At 39.8% G+C, this 22,042-nt stretch overlaps 1 protein-coding gene across 2 annotated transcripts; it reads right to left on the reverse strand.

Moving 5' to 3' along the window:
• Positions 1-1,091: 1,091 nt before the first annotated feature.
• On the reverse strand, positions 1,092-20,627 carry fez1 (fasciculation and elongation protein zeta 1 (zygin I)). Of its 2 annotated transcripts, none has more exons than XM_051401605.1 (10): positions 20,322-20,627; positions 16,954-17,320; positions 12,981-13,068; positions 11,216-11,302; positions 10,180-10,345; positions 7,832-8,145; positions 6,488-6,568; positions 5,668-5,743; positions 5,507-5,572; positions 1,092-2,129 (listed from the first exon to the last, which is right to left on the reverse strand). In XM_051401605.1, the coding sequence occupies exons 2-10, from the start codon at positions 17,289-17,291 to the stop codon at positions 2,113-2,115; spliced, it is 1,233 nt and encodes a 410-aa protein (XP_051257565.1). In that variant the 5' UTR covers positions 17,292-17,320; positions 20,322-20,627; the 3' UTR covers positions 1,092-2,112. The 2 variants fall into 2 exon arrangements, with proteins under 2 accessions (XP_051257565.1, XP_051257566.1); XM_051401606.1 differs by lacking the exons at positions 16,954-17,320; positions 20,322-20,627 and adding exons at positions 13,451-13,600; positions 14,690-14,855.
• Between the last annotated feature and the right edge of the window lie 1,415 nt (positions 20,628-22,042).

A 22,042-nucleotide genomic window follows, 5' to 3' on the forward strand; every position in this document is an offset into this window, starting at 1 on the left:
AGTGGGAATGTTGGTGTGTGTCTGGACACTTCCTGTGGGCTACAGTAGATATATAACATTCATTGTTTTCTGGACTGGATTCAAACTGACAGCTGCTGGATGAAAATATCATTGGTAAGTTGTTTCATATTAATATGCTGCTATAGATGTTGGCTATCTGTCCTTTTTCAGAAACTGTTTTGCTTGTTGCTGTTTGTATTGTAGACTGCCTGTCTGTCTGTCTGCTTGGTTACTGTAATAAGGGCAGGACACTTCCATTTCTATGGAAGACCATTTCTGCCAGTGTGATGGAAAAAAAAGATCCTCAATCATAATGAGAAACTTTCACAAAACAATGACTTGGTAGTTCTAAGTCATTAATTTGAAGTCATTACTTTAAGATACTAAGTCATTATTTTAAGAAAGTTTCTCATTACGATGATAATATAATCTTTTTCCTGTCACATTGGTAGAAATGGGCTTCCATACATTGCTGTTAGCACACTGTAGTTTGTTGTTGTGGGGCGGATTGTGTAAGATGTGCGACTGTATAGGCATCCAACATCTCAAACTGTATTCATTTACCCCCTATTTGCTAAAGTCTGCCTTTTCAACCTTCAACAATATTGACTATAGATAGCCTATCAACAGTTGTGCTGCTTAAATATCAGCTGCAGTAGGTAATCTTTCTAAAAATAACTTTGTGTTATATTTTCTGAAACGTCCACTACATCCTGACAGTAGTACATGAGACAAATAATCTGTGGAGCCCCACTATGAAGGAGTTTGGGAGACTTCAGAGGGCGCCCTGAACACATTTCCCCTAGGGTCCAAAAATGTTAGGATCAGCTCTGTTTAACAAAGTAATTCAATGTTTTTGGATAAAATACATATCAGACACAGGTTATTTTTAAAGCACAGAATTTCTATGGCCTATTTGAAAAAAATAGGATCACATTCAGGGACGTAGCACAAAATTCTGCTCAGAGGCATCCTCTAAGTGCCCCTCCCAAAATCCACTGCTATTCATTCTAGTGTCTCCTTGCATGATGGAGGCTGTATACTAAGTACCCCCCCCAGACAGAAAGAACCAAGTGCAAATGCACGCATCGTTAGGGTACAATGTTTATTAGAATTTGCGATTAGCGATGTAACATTCACCTACATGGCGCAAAGGAAGTCATAAATATGCTAATATGCACGCCTTTATGGAAATGAGCTCATCTCATCAGGGGATGTTTTATCCAAGGAAAACTCAGTGATACACCTCCACGTGGCTGAATCGGGTGGAATGCACAGAAGCCTGTCACTATGATGACACAGTAAATAAAAGTAGAAAATCTGCAACAGAGTTTATATCAAATATTCAGATACAAATTAAAAGAGATTTCAGAAAAGTCAGAAGAGCACTGGATATTCAGATAGTGAAGTAAAAAGAAAAAGAAAGCTTTGTAATGCACTGCACTGCACCCGTAATAGTCGTGTGTTTCTTCTCATTCACATGGAGCTACAGTACTAAGTTGGCAGAAAAAGGTGCATGGCTTTTGTATTCAAATGAACAACTGTTTTCATCTGAAACAATACAGGGAGACAATCACTTGTGGATGCAGTATGGCGTTTCATTTATTTTACAGTGTAGTCCTTATGAATCAATGACTAAAACAATCAGAACTCAGTGGTTAAGAGGTCAGTTTATGAATAAGAGTCAAAACTTGGCAACATTGAAATTCTGTTACAGGAAACAAAGAAAAGTAAAAAAACTCAAAAACAAATGTAAAGACATTAAGGAAAAGAAAGCAATGATAACGTCGTATCCCTGTACCAAAGTGGTGTTGTGGTATTTAGCATGTCATGCTCCATTAGTGAAGTCCCTTTAAAAGTGGGATTGGCCGTCCCACTTGTTTAACTATTCGGATGGTGGCCATTTTGGGTCTGGCCTGAGCTTAATGTGCGGGATGGGAGAAGGTGAGCTCAGCGAAAGGCAGTAGTCATAGTTGAGGTGAGTACAATAATGTCGATGGTGAGGATCCATGGTTGATAATGGTAAAAGAGGGAGGTCATGCAGCTTGGGCCAGAGGCGAGGAGGGTTGGAAGAATTCTCCGTCACACAGCGGCCCCTAGCCTGGCGATGCTTTAGGTAGGACACAAGACTAGAGAGGAAAAACAGTGCATAATCATGTTAATGATTTTATATGTGAGATTTAACACATGAATATAGCAGCTAACAGCTACTCTCTAGGTAAAGATACAGTGGAGTCATGGTGTCTCTCTCCCTCTGCCTGTCACAGCCTCTCTATGGTTTGTTTCCATAGCCAGTCTGCTCTGTGTACAGCTGAGTAGAGCGACTGAAACTGTTTTTATCATCTACATTAAGGATTTATTTCTATCAAAGCTGCTGGTACGTCAAATTTGCGTTTTTGTCTATGGAGGCTGGTGGAGATTTAACAAAAGGTCTATCTCTGAAGGGATCCTTTCCATAATGTTGTCAGACATTTAGAATAACAATCTGAGCCTGTGAGTCAGTGGTTAGTTAACTTTTAGTGGACAGACTTTGATGGGCGCATTTGTCCCTGACGATTAACTTTAGCTTACATTGCAGCACTGTTCACTAATATACTTTTTATTTTATTATTATTATTATTATTATTATTATTATTATTATTATATATTATCATTATTTTGACCAACCCAGAGCTGGTAAAAATAAATAAATAAATACTTTAAAAGCATAGAGACCCAGATAACCACAACATACGCTGTCAATATGAGGCCACTCTGAAACAATACAAGTACACCCTAAAAACAAAGAAAGAACAACAAAGCAAGAACCAGCTCTGTGAAATCCGAGGAATCCCTCGAATCCAACCAGTTCTGAGAGAAATGGAACAACCTAAACAAAACCCAGCAGGATGAATTGGCAATCCAAGATGGAAATACTTGGATTAATCACTTTAGTGAATTATACAGTAATATTACAAAAAATTATGATCAGTACAAGATATTCACGAAATGGAAAACTCTGGAGGCGGTGATAAAAAACAACCAAAACCCTCTAGATTACCCAGTAACAGAACAAGAATTAACAGAAGTCATCCAGTCCCTGAAAGGAAAAAAGGCTTGTGGTATTGATGGAATCCTCAACGAAATGATCAAATACTCAGACCATAAAATCAGATTGGCTATACTAAAACTAGTCAACACTATTCTGTCAACTGGAGCTTTTCCAGACATCCGGAACAAAGGTTTAATAACCCCAACTCATACATCCAGAAACAAATATGATCCAAATAACTACAGAGGAATATGTGTCTCCAGTAACCTGGGAAAAATATTCTGCAACATTATTAATAAACGACTTGTCAACTTTCTTCATGACCACAATTGGCTTCTTCTATTTACCCTCCAGACTTTAATTGATCAAGAATTAAAAATTAAGAAAAGAAAGGTATATGCATGTTTCGTTGACTTCAAAAAAGCCTTTGATTCCATCTGGCACGAGGGCCTTTTCTATAGGCTACTTGAAAGTGGCATTGGAGGAAAAACATATGATCTGATTAAGAACATGTATACAAAAAGTGAATGTGCCGTAAAGATTGGAAACAAACAAACAGCGTTCTTCTCCCAGGGCCGGGGAGTAAGGCAGGGATGCAATCTCAGTCCAATTCTCTTCAATCTATATATCAATGAATTAGCGAACCAACTAGAGCGTTCCACGGCACCTGGCCTCACCTGAACGACACAGAGATCAGAGGTCTGCTGTATGCAGATGACTTAGTGTTGCTTTCACCTACTAAAGAAGGTTTTGCAGCAGCCTCCTCCTGCAGAGATTTTGTCAGACCTGGGCCCTGACAGTAAACACAGCAAAGACTAAGATAATGATCTTTCAGAAACAATACAGAAATCAGGTTACACACAATTTCTATTTAGACACCACTAAATTACAACATACAAAAACTGCACTTATCTTGGCCTCAACATTACATACACAGGAAACCTCAACATGGCTGTGAAAGATCTGAGGGACAAAGCAAGGAGAGCTTTCTATGCAATAAAGAGAAACATTAAAATCTATATTCCAATCCAAATCTGGCTTAACATTTTCCAGTTTGTACTAGAACCAATAATTCTATATGGCAGCGAAATTTGGGGACCAAAAATAAATAATGAATTCGACAAATGGGACAAAACAATCATAGAATCTTTCCACACCGAGTTCTGTAAGAGCATCCTGCAGGTGCAGAGAAAAACACCAAATAATCTGTGCAGAGCAGAGCTGGGCCAATACCCCCTCCTACTAAAAATACAGAAAATATCAATTAAATTTTACTATCACTTAAAATCAGTTAACCCCCAGACATACCATCACAAAGCCCTAACATACCAGGAGCTGAAACCAGAGAAGAGTCCCCTCAGCCAGCTGGTCCTGAGGCTCTCTGCAGTAACATGTCCCCAACAGCCTCAGGACAGCAACACCAACTCAATCAGACCAAACCAAATTATCAACAAGCAAAAAGAAAAATATATTGAATACTGGAAAGAAACGACCAAAACACAAAGTAAATTACAAAGTTATCTGACCCTAAAAAGAGAATTCACACTGGCAAATTACCTGACCACAATAAAATGTCCTAAACTAAGAAAAATGTTGACAATGTACAGACTGAGTGAGCACAGCCTGGCCATAGAAACGGGTCGCCACAGACAGAACTGGCTACCAGAAGAGGAGAGACTCTGCTCCCAGTGTGACAGAGGACAGGTAGAGACAGAGCTGCATTTTCTAACCTCATGCCCTAAAAATAAAACCTTAAGAGAAAAACAATTCGCCAACATTTCCCAAATATACCCCGAATTCAAATTTATATTAGACACACAGAAACTCCCCTATTTACTGGGAGAAAAGCCCAAAAGTCAAATTATTGCAGCAAAATATGTCTCCTCATGCCACGAACAACCAGTGGAAACTCTAACTAAACTAATATATATATATTATTTTCATTTTCTAACACACACACACACACGCTTGCTATTTTATTTATTTATTTTAATTTTTAATATATTATTTTCATTTTCTAACACACACACACACACACTTACTATTTTATTTATTTATTTTAATTTTTAATATATTATTTTTTTTTCTTCTTTGTTATTACTGTTATATTACAACAGACTACTTGTTTTAACTGTAGCCTGTTACTTTACTACTGTTTTAATTATTATAATTAATTTATTGTAAATATTGTTTTCCTTTATTGTTATTATTATTATTTTCAATTCCAAACATTTGCTTTGGCAATATGTACAGTGTTATTTCAGAGTAGATAAAGGAGGAAGTTCAACTTGACAAAAACTGAATTTACTAGACAACAGACTTAACTGTTGTGATTGTGTTTAATTATCCTGTCTTCCCCTGTACTGTGCGGTAAGCTATATAAATCAATAGAGGAAAAGGGAAGCTTCAATAAAGCAGACTTTTTCCTCACCAATCACTGTGCAGAAGTAGTCAAACTTGTGTTGTTGTGTTTACCTTTCAATATGTAGTCAGTTAGCAGTGTAGGCACCTTCTCACTGTCCTCCTTCATGGCATAAAGAACTAGGGGGAAGAAAGAAACAGTGTATCAGCTCTGGGTATACATTTTCCCAACTAGTACTTATTGTTGTTTGCCTTTGATGAAAATGGATACGTACTTTTTGTGAGCATCTGCAGGTCTTCCACAGATGGAGGGGTGGCTTTCTTCTCATATGGAATAACTGTGTTTAGATACTGAAAACAGAGACAAGGTTCAGAAGGTTCGACAGTCAAACTAACATCTAGTGATCAGATGTTTTTATGCCCTAGCTAATCATTTATTTTCTTTCACTTGTGTTGACACAGAACTTAAAGCCAACACTTGACAATATCGCTAACAAATTTCCCCAAATGTTAAACAATTTCTTTAAAAGTCAATGTACTCTCTGTCAAAACAGACCTTTATTTTCAACCATGGTCAGTTGGGAAACACAAATTTATTTGTAAGTCGAACATTTTATTTAAACATGTGCCTGTAATGTATATGGACAAAAAGGAGACATTTCTAGCAAAGTACCATAGCACATTGCTTACACTATAAACAGAGATCAAATGACAGACAGTAGGCAGTATGCAATGCGTACGACCTCAACTGTGCATTGGACTGAGGCCCATTAAATAAGTTATGCCATGACTGTACCACACAACAATTAATTAGTATACCACAGCATGTATGTTCAGCAACAGCGTTGCAATTCCATGTCTAAGTACATGTCACTAGTGTATATAGCTATATGATATGTACAGTTCAGCTATATGTTATTCAATTCAATTTGTGGACATTGTTTTTTAATTTACTTTATCATATGCAGTGATTGCTTTGAAATACTGCTGTCCAATGTCTAGTGGCTATTCGACAGTGCCAGTTATGGTTGAATTTGAGCAGCAAACTTAGCAGCTATGTCACACTTTTAAAAAACATTTGACCTTTGACCTTACCTGTTTATCATTCCCTGTGCTTCCAAATGTCTGTCTGATGCCCGTCTGCAGGATGTTAGACAGCCCCTCCATGCTGAAACGCTGCAACACACACACACACGCACACACACGCACACACACGCACACACACGCACATAATCCTTAGTTTCTTGAGCAAACTCAAAAGACTGTCTGTATTGTCCATGTACAATACAGACATCTCACACACACCATGTTGCAGACAAACATGCAATCATGCCATTAGCTTTATTGTTCATATTGCATCTGAATCATTAAGCCATCTGTACATTTTACTTCAGTAATGCAGCCTCAGGTAGCCGGCAGTCACCAGATAAAAACACTGCTGCTGTATTGCATGGCGGTAAATTCCATTAGGTTGCTTCTTTGTTACTGGACAGGAGTCAACCGGATTGGTCGGTTACTGTTATAAGACGACGGGTCACTTCCACTTTAGGATCTTTCCTGGAAGATGCTTTAGAGGCTAATGGACATGAGAGCCATTATACTAACAGTTATAGGGAGGAAGGAAGGAGTGCTGTCAGGCACTGTGGTTTCACCTTTCTCTCATTCACACTGGAAGGATTCAACATGAAAGTTGTGCACAGACTGAGGCTGGATGTACCGAGGTCAAGCAATTTGTATTGTTTTTAGTTTTCAGCAGATGGGTTTTACAAGAGCCATGAGGAAGGTTGCAGTGGAGTTCAATGCCGGCTCTGCAGACTGAAAACTGATTATTAAAAACAAAAATGAAGCATCAAGGCTTTTATAAATGAACACAATATCTGATTACTATAATGCAAACGAATAGTGCACAGATGCTGTGGTTTGTGAATTTGAGCTTGACCATCAATGAACTGTAAAAGTGCTACAGGCGTTTTTTGTTTTATGCATTTACGTCAGTATTAACATCCATATTTGCATGATCAGGTGTATTGCTTCTTAATGTATTAATAATTAGATGTATGCTAAAGATTAGAACATAATTTTGAGTAATAGTAACTAGTATTAGTTTACTAGTGGAGTTGGCTACCTTATTTTTTGCTGAGCTTATCGATCTCCTAGAAATCTGACCTGTGAACTGTGCTTAAGAGCTCTCCTTCACTGGCAGAGTGTCTCGAAGGTTCAGTCCATGAGCTGACTGCGTAATGAGCTGCTGAATACACACAGATTGTGGCTTCAAACGCAATGAAACCCGCAGCCATTTTCCTAGTGAATGGCCCGCTGTGGCATAATTAACTCTGGAGTATGGACACTGAAGAAAGCACAAATTGGTAGAACTCTTGGGTGAAAGTGATGTCACACGGCGTGTAAAGCATTCAAGGACTCCCCCTCCTTGCATCTCACCTTGACAGGCATGCTCCCTGTCTTCTCCGTGGGGCCCGTGGAGACAGTATTCCCTCCGTTCACAGATGCCACCCCGCCCCCCTGCAGGCTCAGGGCCTTGTCCCGGCGCCGACGTTTGCTGCTTTCTCGCTGCTCCTTCTGCCTGTTCTGCACCTCCATCAGGGCCGTGATGAACGTGTTCTTCACCTCTTTCTCGAACTCCAGCTCTTCACGCCGAGCCAGCTGGCTGACCAGCTCCTCTGAGTACTCGCGGATGGCGGCCTCCACCCGGTGCAGCAGCTCGACCAGAGCTGAGCTGGGCATCAGGCTCAGGCCTGCAGAACAGGCAGTGGGGGGAGAGAGAGACATTTGGGCTTTATTTTCTGACCCATAGGTTCAGGCATAAGGCTATAAAGACTGTTTGAAAAAGTAAGATTTAAAGCAACTCAAAAAGTTTAATTGACAAACTAAAAACTGTGTCCTGAATCAGTCTTTATTGTAATGAGGGATGGGACAATAAACAATATTTTCACATATTGCAACTCATACATTTATTATTGGGAATGTCCATAATCGGGATATTCTCACATGACTTGATAAAGCTGCCTAGCTCTCCAGCACACAGTCCTATATTGATTTCCTGATTTATTTTGAACAAGGGGACAAGGGGGAGCTCACATCTTTTCAGTTATTCCAAAATCCTAAACCTGTCACCATAGCTGAAGGCTTGGCTTGCCTATTGGATCCCCATAAAAACAGTTAAACCGGATGTATGGAAATAGTATAGATTCCAAAATAAACAACAGATGAGAGGTCTATCTGTGATTAAATAAATGTGTGTTTTTTTAACAAAATACAAGTGTTTCCAGTATGTTTTAGTGCCATTTTAAAAGTATGAAGTATATTTTCATGAAGACCGTGAAAATATAGTGTATCTCAATTATTTTGGCCAAGATGATCGTGACATGAACTTTTCATGTCGTCCAATGCCTAATTGAAACCAAATAGTATTACTATTTAAAATAGTAGTAATAACATTCATTTACAAAAAAGCAGCTGATTCTGGCTTTTTCACATCATCAGTGGTTCCCAACTCTTTGTACTTGTGACCCTTTAAGAGAAAGCAGTCTCTTTGTCACATATTGAATGTTAATGACATTTTTTTTTTATAGAGCATGTATCATGTAGCATTTTGTCCAGTTTTAGGCATGGACGAGGGTATTACTATTTTTCCTCTATAGAGGTCATATCCCCTGTCACTTATTATGAAGGTTTATTTGTGTATATCTTCATGTAGACTGGTAAGTCTTTTTCTAACGGACTGTTTCCAGGCTTGGGCAGTCATATTACTACTTTCAGCTTGTGACACAGCTCTCAGCTTTCAAATTCAAAGCCAGGCTACAAGGAATTTTACAGGTGCACATTAAGAACAACAGGGAAGGGTTAAACATATAGAGAAAGAAGCCAAAAAACTTAAAAACATTGAACAGTTACATATCTAAAACGTAGATGTAAAAACAAACAGCAATAATATTACTACTGTGTTTATGTACACAGCTGTGTGAGTGAAAAGGTGGTCTGCCACACACATGTTGTGGTCCCATTCCCACTGCAGTCAGGGCAAATTAATGCGACTCAGACAGAGGAACCACATGGATCACCAATATGTTCGGCGACGGGGCACCTTATGGCAGAGAACAACTTGTCTTCTTGAACTCTCACCTGCTGAAATGAGATGACTAATCTAACCATGTGGATTACTAAATCAGAACCAGACGTGTGTGGGGGTGTGACATGTTGTCATGTCCTGGTGAGTCGGTTAGCTGAGGTGAACATGCTTACTGACTCATATCTCTCCAATCTCTCTATGATTTGAAGACTAAAAGGCATGTAAACAACTTTTACATAAGATGGATGTATATTGCAATTTCTCCTTCTATAAATAGGGATGATAATATTTTTTATGTCCAGCCTATGGCAAGGACTCATTTGCGAGAGGTCTCCCCTTATTATTGATTCTTAGTGACATGTTTCAAGGAGAAATATTAATTGGATCCTAAGGGTATTTACGTTAGAAAGACTGATCACCCTGCTGGCAAACTAGGCAGTTTATTTTGACAGAATTCAATTCAATTCAATTCAATTTTATTTGTATAGCGCCAATTCATAACAGAAGTTATCTCAGGACACTTTTCAGAAAGTGAAAACAGAAAACAGTCACCTTTACATAAGCAAATCCACAAGGAGCAATGTTTGGACAGGAATTTAGCCTGTTGACATCCTAGACCAGCCCACAACAACTGCTGCCGAAGTGTCAGTTGGGAAGTTGCATTAATTAGAACAATAACATGGATTATTTCCAGTTTTACCTTCATAGGAGCAGTTGTTGTTGGAGGCCTGTGACAGCTGCCTGATCTCCTCCAGCAGGGAGGGGTTGGTCCTGGAGGAGCAGTGGCTGCTCTCCTCTTCATCCTCTTCCTCGGTTTCACCGGGATCCGGAGAGTTCTCCATCATCTCGACTATCTCCTCAATGACCTTGGAGAGAGAGAATGAGAGTAAGATAGATGGAAGGATATAGGGAGACAAGTAGATGGGCAGAAAAGAGATTAGGAGACAGGAGTCCATTTGTCAGTAGAATGTGGACACTAAAATGCCAACAGACTATTTTTATAAATCTACGTATCATACTTAAATGCATTATTGATGTCTATTCAGGCTTCAGTAATGTACAGCACACAGGAAGAATTAAATTCAGATAGGAGTCTGCCTAAACTCTTGTACCAGCATGATATAAAAGCAGTCCAGACTGACATACATGAGGTGAGTTTTATTGGACATGATAAAGAGGTATTCCCAAAACACGTAATGTCTTAGAAGGTAACATCTATACACATCCACATTGTTCTTCCATGTAAAGATGAACTAAGTAGAAGGAACTGGAATTAGAAATGCAAAGATTGTCTCTGGAGTTCCTCAGGGGTCTATTATTGGTCCTCTGCTGTTTTCTATCTCACTTTGTTTTTGATGATACAATATGCAGATATATTTGTCCATAAATTAATCAGACAAGAGGCTAGAAATTTTGAAGGCATTGCTAGGCCTTGACCTCTCCCATATTGTTGACCTTATCACTCAATACATTCCCACTTGTAGTCTATGGTTTGCTGACCGCAATTTTAATTTCCTAAAAGAACATTAAGGTAATTCCAAAAACAAAATAACATGATAAAAAGGCATGATGTATGAAAAGTTGCAGGTGAAAGATGGAAAGCACCTAAGCACCATTCTGAGATGAGTCTCATATTACACCCTGCGTTCTTTTTCTCATTATCAAAAACAGGACACAGACAAACTGCTGTTTGATCTTACACACACACACACACACACACACACACACACACATACCTGATCAGCTGTGATGAGAGGCTCTTCATTCAGGCAGTTGGCGTTGTCATTCTTCTCATTCATTTCCTCCTCCTCTTTTTCGTGGATCTGCAGAATATGAGATGAAACATAAGAACCAAACAGATGGCTGCTATGGTATATCTTACTAAGAAAAAGGAGGGTTTCTTATCAAGAGTCAAAAACTGTCTATTTGCATTGGAAGTAGTGATTAGTCTGGGACTGCACTCATTTGAAAGTGTCATGCTTAAATATTTCAAAGATTTTACATTATTTAATATCACTTTCTGAAAAACAATTTACTATTCCATTTGTAAAAGTGTTTATTTAGTGTTTAAATATTTATTTATGCATTTGCAATATTTGACTTAGATACAGTTTTGATAGTGAAGTGAATATTCAAGTGAAAAAATCTGTGACATTGGCTCCAGGGATGGCAGTATGATATATCGGGCTAGACTTACTTTGTACCGACATTCATGGTCCCCTGATGATGTATTCTATTGACTTTAGTAAATTTTCCTCTAGCGCCACCATGAGGTTGACATTTCTGGTTTTGTGTGAAATGCCTAGACAACCATTGGAAGGATTGTCAGGAAATGTGGTACAGTCATGTTCCTCTGATTGACAGATCATTCTCAGTGAGTCTGTCCAGCTCAACGTATGAAACTCAGCTCAAACTGTCAAACTAGGCATTGCTGATCTAATATGAATCAAGATTCTGTTACTGTGTTGACTATTTCTTCCCTAAAATCTTTTCAGAAACATATTTAAGTGTACACTAGAATGTGAGTCATCAGGTGAGCCGCCATTGTTTCCTGCTATGGACTAGTCAAAAAACTGAAGACAGGATCTTGCTGAACATGAATAACCCTCTCCCTCTGGGGCATAAACATCTGCTCTGGCCTTGACCAGCCAAAACATGGCCTAGACTGTTAAGTGCCTGCTGACCAGTTGTATGTGACAGCCAATTAAGGGAGGGGAGGAAGACCTCTGCTGAATGGCAAACCAGTCAAGGTTAGTCAAGCGTGTCTTCAACTGTCAGCATGAGATTAGCCTCAGAAAGAATGAGCCAGTTAGCTCCTTAGTCTGGTATGTCAAAATGAAAAATAACGACACATTGTGTACTTTCCTTTACAGCCTAAAACCATAAAAACGGAATCATCCTGTAAACTAGTGGGACAGACATTAGTGAACATTTATTCAACCATTTGTAGCCAGTAGAAAAATACAGATAAGTACTACATATCCCTCCTCCTCTGAAAAATAGAAGGGAAATATGGAAGAGGTGACTGTGAAAGCAATTTTCTGGGGTTGTGAGCATGTTTTCTGGGTCAGATTTAATAATGCTGAGCTGCTTTGAGCATAAAATGGGTAAATAACCATTATAGTAGACCACAGAATCAGTGTTAATTTGTGATTAACACTTTTAAGACACAGTTTCATAGCACCCACATAATACCACCCTGTACAGGATGTTGATTTAATAACATATTTTTAGCAATGGTACCTAATTTCTCCCAAAGACAATTAGTACATGTAAACCAAATACAAGATAAGGAAGTCAGAACAAGGAATAAACAGGAATAGGGAACTACATTTAAATAACACATTTTGTCAGAAATTCACCATAAATGCAAAGGCAAAGGCTATAAAAACATAAAACTACATTCACCTTTCCAAACTACAAAACAAAATGTACTTTTTTTTTTTTTTTTATAAGCTTAATAGCACATTGCCCAAACAAAGATGTGGAGTGTACATGTACCTCCTGGTCACAAAGATTGCCGTTGAGTCCCTCTGAGTCGGAACCGTCCCAGGTGGAGATGTAGTTGTCAGTTAGAGCATCCCACACACTGCAAAACAACACACAGACACATACATGCACACATGTAAGGGCAGCTTTCAAGTACCACAGAAACAAGCATCAAATCACTATTTTTGGCCTTAGCCCTAAAGTCTGTCTGCTATTTTAAGCTGCACACAGTGTAGTTAGACAGTTATATAACAGCATTAAACTAGAGTTTGGTGTGTTCTTTTATCTCCCTGGTTACAAGGCGGTCTACTCAGCCCTGTCTTCAGCAGCCTGCTCAGTCAATATTTCAAAGTGGCAAGTTAATGATGGTGGTCAATATGGCAAGCTGGAGGCTGCAGAGGAACAATGCACAACAGGAAAAAAACACAGCTTACTACTCAGTAAAAGGTATCCTTAGCAGAGATTTAGATAAAGCTCCTCACATCATTGTGCCAGTGGTCTCTGACTGTAGCCCGGTGCAAGCGTCTGTCTGAGGAAGAATGACATCAAACTGGGAGAGAAGTCTCCTTTGTGTCTTTTTCCATCCTCCACTCAGAGGTTGGCTCAGGCCTGCTCCCCTGCTCCCAGTGGCACTGCCCACACCCGGACACACAGTGGACACCATTCAGCTAACGGCTTACCTCACCAGCACACCATGCCTGCATGCCATGGCTGCATGCACCAGCACATAAACAGGGTCAAAGTTTCAATACACTTTTTTATTTAATTTATTTATTCATTTTATGGAGAGGTCTGTATTGCTTGCTTTTTAATGTGTTGTTGAAGCAGTTTGTGTGAAACAGTGCTATGGAAATAAACTTGAACCTGAATTCAGAATGCTGCAATGAGTTTTAAACTGCATTCATGGCTAGCAGCAGGAAACCAACTTCACACAAATCAAGGATGTGTCAAAATAAATACACAGAAAATTGATTTGTTTATAATAAACAACCACAGCTGTTCTAAACTTCTACAATTATATCGCAAAGAAACACAACTGGCTAACATTATAGCAATAGTCTGACATTTCGGGAAATGTCAAACTATTGCTGAGAGTTAGGTGAGAAGATCGATACCCCACATGTTTGTGGGCTTAGTATGAAGCTACAGCCAGTTAGCTTAGCTTAGCATAAAGACAGAAAAAGCTTGCTAAATGTAAAAATGGCAATGTGTGGTTTTACGAGGTGTTATGCAAGACAATTTTCTGACTGGGAGCAATGCTGGTAAGCCATTTTTTATTAAAACATGTTTACCTTTGGTCAGAGCCATGCTACAATGTGAATAACATGAATCCAACATAGCATTAGCAAAGATAAATGTATTTAAAAAAAATAATAATAATAAAATGACATAACATTGATGATAGGCTACCCATGAAACATTGTGCAATCATGTGAGCTAAATCACTGTGTAGCATAACATCCATATCCATAACATAATGGCAAACTAGTTAGCTACGCATTATTGAAACTACTCCTGTTTACTCTTTTTTTACCTTCCTGTTTTAACCTCTTATTTTTATATAAGCCCTTCTGTGGGCAACCTGACTATGTTTGTTGTATATGTCCCTATCAAATAAACAATAAGTAAATAAATAAAGATGGTCTCCTCATCTGAGTATATTTCAAACTCTTCCTTCTCCTTTAAATGAACCTGAAACACTAAAGGAAATAAAAACTTACCTCATTAAAAGACGTTTTTGAAAAATCTAATCAGTAATATCAGCAGTGCAAACAGCCCACTCACAGCTCATACTGCATGCATAACACAGGGACACGGTTTGCTCGTCTGGCCAGCAGGAACTGGAACTCCATGTTACAAAGCTGTCCTGCTGTGTCTGTTGGCCCACAGCCACTGAGGAGAAATCATTCTGTTTAATATTCTACTTCTCCATCAGCTCACTCATATCTGCGATTCTAATCAGTCAACTGCAGGGGTTACTGTGGGCCAGAAAGTGTAACAGACCGTTTTCAACCGATTATATCTGTGGGTCTGTAAGATTCTCCTGTTTTAAATGAGTCACTTTATGTTTTCCTATATGCCATAACACAACACGAAGTCCTCAGTGTTATGAACATGAGAGCTGTCTTGGTGTCTATTAATAGTTTTCTATGTCTAAGTGACACTAAGGTGATTCAATCTGTAGTGAATGAGACTCACTTCACAGCATGGATTATTGTTGTTATTGTAGGAGGAGGAACAATGAGACGTTGTTAACGGAACAAAAACTGAAAAAGAGGTAGGGAACAGTGTGTATCTGACCTCACTGTGTCTATACTGGTTTCCTTATCTGTGCCACAACAAATCAGTTTATGGCATTAGGCTTGTGCCTTGGTCATAACATGCAGATTAGTGTAGCACTGCAGAACTCACATCCACCCACAGCCCTGTGTCCTGAGCTCAATTATCATCCAACGCATTTCTAACAGAAATCTAATGTTTGAAAAATCATGTTATTCATATCCAAAAACTCCCCTCTTACTCCTACAGTGGGACTATTTTTAGCATGATTCATATCCACACGGGGCCAGGACGTGCGTGTTTCCGCCTCAGAGCCCCTTAGCAAAAGGAGGAGGATCAGGCAGTCAGCTGGTGGAGAGACAGAGACAGACCGGCGGAGCCAACTGAGGCGTACGACGCTGCACATTGAATAATTCAGCGTGCAGCCTGACTGTGGTGCTGCTGGGGAGGGTGGGGTCACACAGCTGATTGACTGGTTGTTTGGGATGCTGCGGTCTGTGTGTGGAAATATTTTGGCTGTTATGGCAGGATAATAGTAGGCTTGTGTGTAACTTACATAAAGGAGGAGGAATAGGTTCTATTTTATGTGTGCTTTGTCTGTCTGTGGTATTTTATTATGTCACTACAGTTTATTTGGGGTCAATTTTATTAGTATCATGTTTCTGATGAACAAGGGGGGGTGACACAAAGCCCAAATGCAACTGAATGTAGGTATTTGCTCAAAATATTCAAAAAACACAGTAAACTAAGGTAATAAGTTCAGTTACCTGCTAGCTAAGGATTAGTTATCTGAAAAATCTAAAATTATATCAGATCAAGGCAGGAATGAGGGGACACATACCCCCTGTATTGAGACATGCTTAAAATGCAACCCCTCCGATATTGGATGGGGGGCATAACTAATCATAACAAATTGGCATTATTATTACCACTGGATATTACGGCCTACTGTAGTTCTGTGTGTGGTTTGTCCATGTGGTGTTGCCGTACTCCAGCAGAAGCCGTTGCTCGACTGCTGTGTGCAGCTACAATCATTATCAACAACTTGCTGTCTCTCTATTTCTTTACTTTCAAATGTATTCAAAAGTGGAAAATTAGAATGTAATATGAGTGTTATGTAGGCTGTCAACTGTAAAGTGTTTGTAGTGTTATGGAAAATGAAAAGGAGCAAATATTGTCGGTGAAGACCGAATAATGACAGCTGCAGTCTAATGCCAATGTACAGACTCCTGTTGGCCTCCACATTATTGTAAAAAATGCATAAAAAGTTTTTAAAATTTTAAAATATTATAGAATGGCAGGAAATGGCAGAGGCCCAGACCCCCCAGCAGCTTTGGTCCCCACCAATGGTGACTTGAAGGCTACTGTTTCAGATACTTTCTGTATATTAAAATTGTTGTGACATACTGTAGGATGCTGTTTGGAATAGGGCTGTATGATATGCTAAAAAAAGTCATATTGCGATTATTTTGACAGATATTGCGATATGATTTACGTTTAATGGGAATTATCTATTTTTGAACAAGATTTGACATCTCTGCAGCACTACAGTACTTCAGTATAATGCTATGCATATGCCTAGTTTGGAATGTCAAGTTATCTCTATTTTTAACCAGAAAATTCTGACGCAAATGCTTTTTGTTGGAAGAGCATTTCTAGAAAGTGGACCTCGTGCCTTAGTGTTTTGTCAAACTATACTACTCACTCTTCGTCCTGCAGCCTCTCCTCATCCTCCTGGTTGTGCGACTGGTTGCGTATGGGCGCTAGGCCCTCCGTCTTGGTGTTGTAGTTGTGGAAGCATACATTGAGCTTCTCGTCAAACTCGTTGACCAGATCCTCCATAGACTTGAAGCTCATCATCTCTGAGAAGTTCTCCAGCTCAGAGAAGTCCTCACGGGTGATGGAGGCCAGGGGGATGGTGGTGGTGGTGGTGGAGGCAGTGGAGTAAGAGGAGTGGGTGAGCGTCGGGTGGTCCAGATCGTCCATACGGCAGGGCCGGAGGTCGTCGAACTCCTCATCCAAACACACAAGAGGGGCTTCCATGGTGTCCCCCGTTTGTTAGTCTCTGAGCCCTGCACAAAAAGAGTGGCAGTGATTTAGTTAATGCATCGGGTTTGCTAAATCAGCACAATGTTCTAGGTTTCATCAGCATCTTTTTAATGAGGAAAGGCCACCGCTGCAGCAAACATGTTAATAAGTCGGTAATCAGACAAAGCACAAAGGTCCGTCTCTGTCCCCATCTGCTAGATTTATCAATACCCCAGAAGGATTTATCTGGCATCTCCTAAATCATTCCTGCCTCACCTCATGGGCACCATGCTGTCTAGACAAAGAGGAGATGGAGGTAGATGTGCCAGAAGGGGACCAGGTCCCAAAGGGAACCCAACCAGTTGGCTTTACTGGTAAACCACAGTTAATTAAGCAACTCTACTGGGATTTACCTGATGAGGCTTCCATGATCCTGGGACACTATAGCACAATAAGGCTCACTTTGTTTGGTACGAAATGAGTATATGGGTGTAAAAATGTATCATTAACCTTATTGTGACATAAATTGTGTCAGATAATTATAATGCTTCTCTGAGGATGATTTAATGAGAAGTACAAGCACGAATATCAGTTGTAAAAATTAATATACTCATAAGGATACGTTTTTACAGCACATAATAGCACTTTTGGAGTTCTGGGACAGACTTTTAGGAAATGACTCCAAAATATATTTGGTAGGTAAAAAAGCTAAATGTAGCATCTTACAAAGAGATAGGGAATCAGGAAGCCTGAGCTCCAGATTTCAAGTTTTATTTTTGGTCTTTTCCTTTTCATTTTATTTCCTCCCTTGTGTATTTGGTTTAGCCTGCCATTTAAGGCAGCTTGGCACACCATTGATGAGAAACCGCTAACAAGATGTGGTATATTCAAATGTTCCCTTCAAAATCACTCTAAATTTAGTGGAATTGTGTCCAATCAGTTCTATTCCCAGAAACATATGAAGTCACTACAAAGCTATCATTCTCACTTTCTTCTGTTCAATAGTACCAGATAATTAACATCTGAAAAGGCTTTTTCTTTACCACAATGGAGTGTGAAAGCAACTCATACACTCAGATATGTTTTAAAGGGGTGAAATCGGCACATTCCCAGATCTAAAAAACTGTTTTGATTTACCGGGTTCTCCATTGTTTATTTATTTAGAATAGACCTTTTTCACAGCAGCCATTTTGACTTGAAATAGTAGGGTAAACACAGGTGTTCCTAGTGACATCAATCAAGGTTCTGTTCCATTTATTGTAGCAGAGGCTTTCTAGTGAGCCAACATGCACAGTAGCAGCACCCTGCCTCTGTTTGACCTGAATGGAACACATTGGTAACACCTGTGTTCACCCTATTCCATATCAAAATGGCTGCTGTAAAATAGGTCTACTGGTGCATTATAAATATGTTCACAGAGCATATTCTACTCCTCCTATGTTACACCAAATTAAGTTCTTAGCGTAGTGTAGTGTGAATCATGGTACAAATATTATCTCATGGTTTGGGAATGGAAAATAAGTCTTTTTGGAAAGCAGTAAGCATGGATATATCTTATATTATATAGGAGACTGAGCCTTGTTTCCAAACTGCCCTACTCCCAGATGACGATTGTATGAATTGTATTGAATGACGGGTTAGGTTTTGGTCGTTTCTTTGTAGATTTAATCTAATTATCATTAGAGAGAAAGCAGGTAACAGTAACTGTAGAAAAAGATGCTTAAGAGATATGGATCTAATAAAGTCACACAAGGGCCATCATTAATTGAAAAATCAGCAGCATCAGAAGCAGTGTTCATTGTTACACTGCAGTCAGACTTTAGGGAGAAGTTGTGCCTCGGTCAGGTTGTCAGATGCAGTGTAATTACAGTAGTGAGGCCTAAATTTCATCCTCTGTTCTTTGCTGGACCGTGGCCTGCCTGGCCTAAGTGGGTGAGTACAGAGGAGTCCATTTAAAAACCAGCTTGCGCAAGCCTCTTCTTCCTCATCACACCACTCAGCAAAGTGCTGCTCCGTCAACAGCCGGATATTGTTTTTCAGGATCTCTCCTCCCTGTACTGCTGTGGGTTTTTTGTTTGCATCTGCTTGGACTTCAGCTCTCACATTTATTTCTAATTCCTCCACTGAAAAAAGGTGTTGAATAAATCCTTGCAGCACAGGAATGAATCACCCACTTTTATGTGACAGTGACTGACAGCTTGTGTCTGTCAATAGACCCAATTAAGGTCATTTGGTCGACTCAAATAAGGAGCATGGAAATTAGTAGCTGACTCTAACCTTGCCACAGGGACTCTTTGCAGGAGACGCTGATGGTTGAAAATTTGGCAGGGAGAAAAATCACAAAAGCAATTTCCTAATAGCACTTTCCCATCATGCTGAAGCCTTTAAATGCACTGCCAGGTTAGTTGAGCTAGATGGATGTGGAAAACTCTGGAGTATTTCTCTCACAGCGTCCACACTGGTGCTGACAGCAGTATGGATGGTGTGAGAGGTGCAGGTACAGAATGTCCGCACAGTGTGTGTTTGGGGTGTGTGTCAGCCTTTTTTGTGTGTGACCTTCATACAGAGAGGTGGTGGTCTCAGGTGTGTCTCCACAAGCACGCAGGTATGAAAAGAGCTTTAATGCAATGGAGCTCCATTTTACTGTGGGAGGGATGTCCACAGCCACGCGACAAAGCATTTATTTTCCATTTTGTGACTCCAAGCAGGAATTGAACCATATTTGTATGGAAAAGAACTGTCAAATCATTCCGATTCTTTCCCCACATATACATAACTGGAAATGGATTCCACTTCCAAATCAATTCTCAGGCCGCTGTGGCAGAAATGGAAATCAAGCAAGTGCATGTCATCAGCTCATCAGAGGGAGAAAAAAGAGGAGAGTGGGGGAGGGAGAGGAGTAGCAAGCAGAGAGGAAGGAGAGAAGGAGGAAACCATGGTTACAAGGTGAGGATGTAGTAAAGATGATGCACAGTGAGTAGAGGTTCGGGACATGGAAGAATGAACAGTGGGGTGATGGGTACGGCGAGTAGGAAGGCAGATTACCTGCAGTGGATGTTGTTGTGGCTCGGTGTGCAGGCAGGATCTGCTCAGACGAGGAGAATCTGTGCCTAAGCCTCCCTCCGCTGCAAAATCCACCGATGAGCAGCAGCAGTCATTCCAGGGTGAAAGAGAGAGGGTGAAACAATCAGGGAGGTGAAGATGGCAACGTGGTCCGAGCTTTTGGTCTGTATCCCTTCCCTCACCCGTTAGCCCGCAGCCACCCTTATCTGTCCTCCCACAGCCCGTTGTTTTCCAATCAATAGGCAGCCAGTCCAGCTCACACAGAGCCTGCGCACTGCCGGGCCTCTGACGATATCAGCTCACCCCCTCCCTTTCTTCCCTCACTATCCTCTCTCTCTCCCTTTGTCCCTGCCTCCTCCCTCCCTCCCCGCACGCCTTAATTCCCCAATATTCATGAGGAGAGAAGGAGGAGGAGCAGGAGGATTGGGGGAAGGAGATGTAGCAAGGTAGCACATTGTTTCTCTGTCTACCTTATACACGAAATGCCGTTTACACTGTCACCAGCCCCCCCATTGTCTGCTTCATCATTCTGCATCACATCTAGGTGCAATAACATATCCAGAAAAGAAAGTATTGTTTTGGACCTGTATGTTTGCACAAAGTACTGAAAAAATGAATGAAAACACCGTCTCTTTACAGTGTTTAAGACCAGCTGTGAAACAGAGTTTTAAATTTTAAAATCAGCTTGTTTGAAATCAATTCATTTCTTATTTTGAAACAATAAAGCAGAAAAACAACATATAAACAGACACAAATTAATTTCATACCCATCATCCAACCCAAATATCACAAAATGAAAAGAGCTTTACAAAACAGTAACAATGGAGAGAAAAACTAAAATACATATACAGTAAGAGAAAGTAATTGAGCTGACACTTCTTATAAACGACCCTTAATCTGAAGTTCAAATATCGAGTTTTTCTATATTTTCTTACACCCCTACAAAGTAGGTGGATATAAATCAAGCCAGACATACAGGGTTGAAAGAAGTGCTGCATACAACATGAGACCAAGCAGTTTCAAACTTTTGATCAGACAACGAGCTAATGGCAAGAATACATTGTTTTCAGTGTTCCAGCACATTCCTGGAAAACCTGCAAATTTAAAGACCAGTTTTCCAGTCATGGAAACACCTGGGAATTAATTTGAGTTGAGTTCAAATGACTCCTCATTTGAAAGTAGTTATAAAAGTGCATTTGAGGAATTAATAGCAGGTTTAATAACAAGATTTTAATACCTAGTATACAGCCTATCACACATTTCCATAATGCTTCTGGCCTTCCAATCCCTAACTAACCCGTCTATAAAGGTATATTCAAAGTAAGGATTATTGGCAATAGGCAATTTAATGACATATAAAGAGAATCTCCTGTACTGATTGCTTTTCATTACATCATTTCATTTCACAGGCAGTTCTCAGATCATATGCAAACACAGCAAATGAACTACAACCAATATTGGACATTTGAAAATAAAAACCACAAAACAATGATCCACTTGAAATGAATTCAGTATAAGACAATACAGAAAAAATTTAAATTCCAAATCGTCATGAACTTGATCTCAACCCCTCTCTCCTTCACAGCCGTGCTTCAAAATCTGCATAATCCCTGTTTTCAATCTGTGGTCGGGGTTTAGTGCTCCTGTCTAAAAGCTTTGGCCGTGTGAGTGTAAACACACACACACGCTCACATAAGAGTTCA

This window comes from Dicentrarchus labrax, unplaced genomic scaffold (assembly GCF_905237075.1).
Source record: "Dicentrarchus labrax unplaced genomic scaffold, dlabrax2021, whole genome shotgun sequence".
Taxonomy (NCBI): Eukaryota; Metazoa; Chordata; class Actinopteri; family Moronidae; genus Dicentrarchus; species Dicentrarchus labrax.

Excerpts from the sequence above, each read along its gene's own strand:
- fez1 (XM_051401605.1), bottom strand. The coding sequence starts at position 17,291 with ATGGAAGCCCCTCTTGTGTGTTTGGATGAGGAGTTCGACGACCTCCGG. Across the intron at positions 11,303-12,980 it reads GCAATCTTTGTGACCAGGAG|ATCCACGAAAAAGAGGAGGA; the intron begins GTACATGTACAC and ends CATATTCTGCAG. Across the intron at positions 10,346-11,215 it reads CTCTCATCACAGCTGATCAG|GTCATTGAGGAGATAGTCGA; the intron begins GTATGTGTGTGT and ends TCTCTCTCCAAG.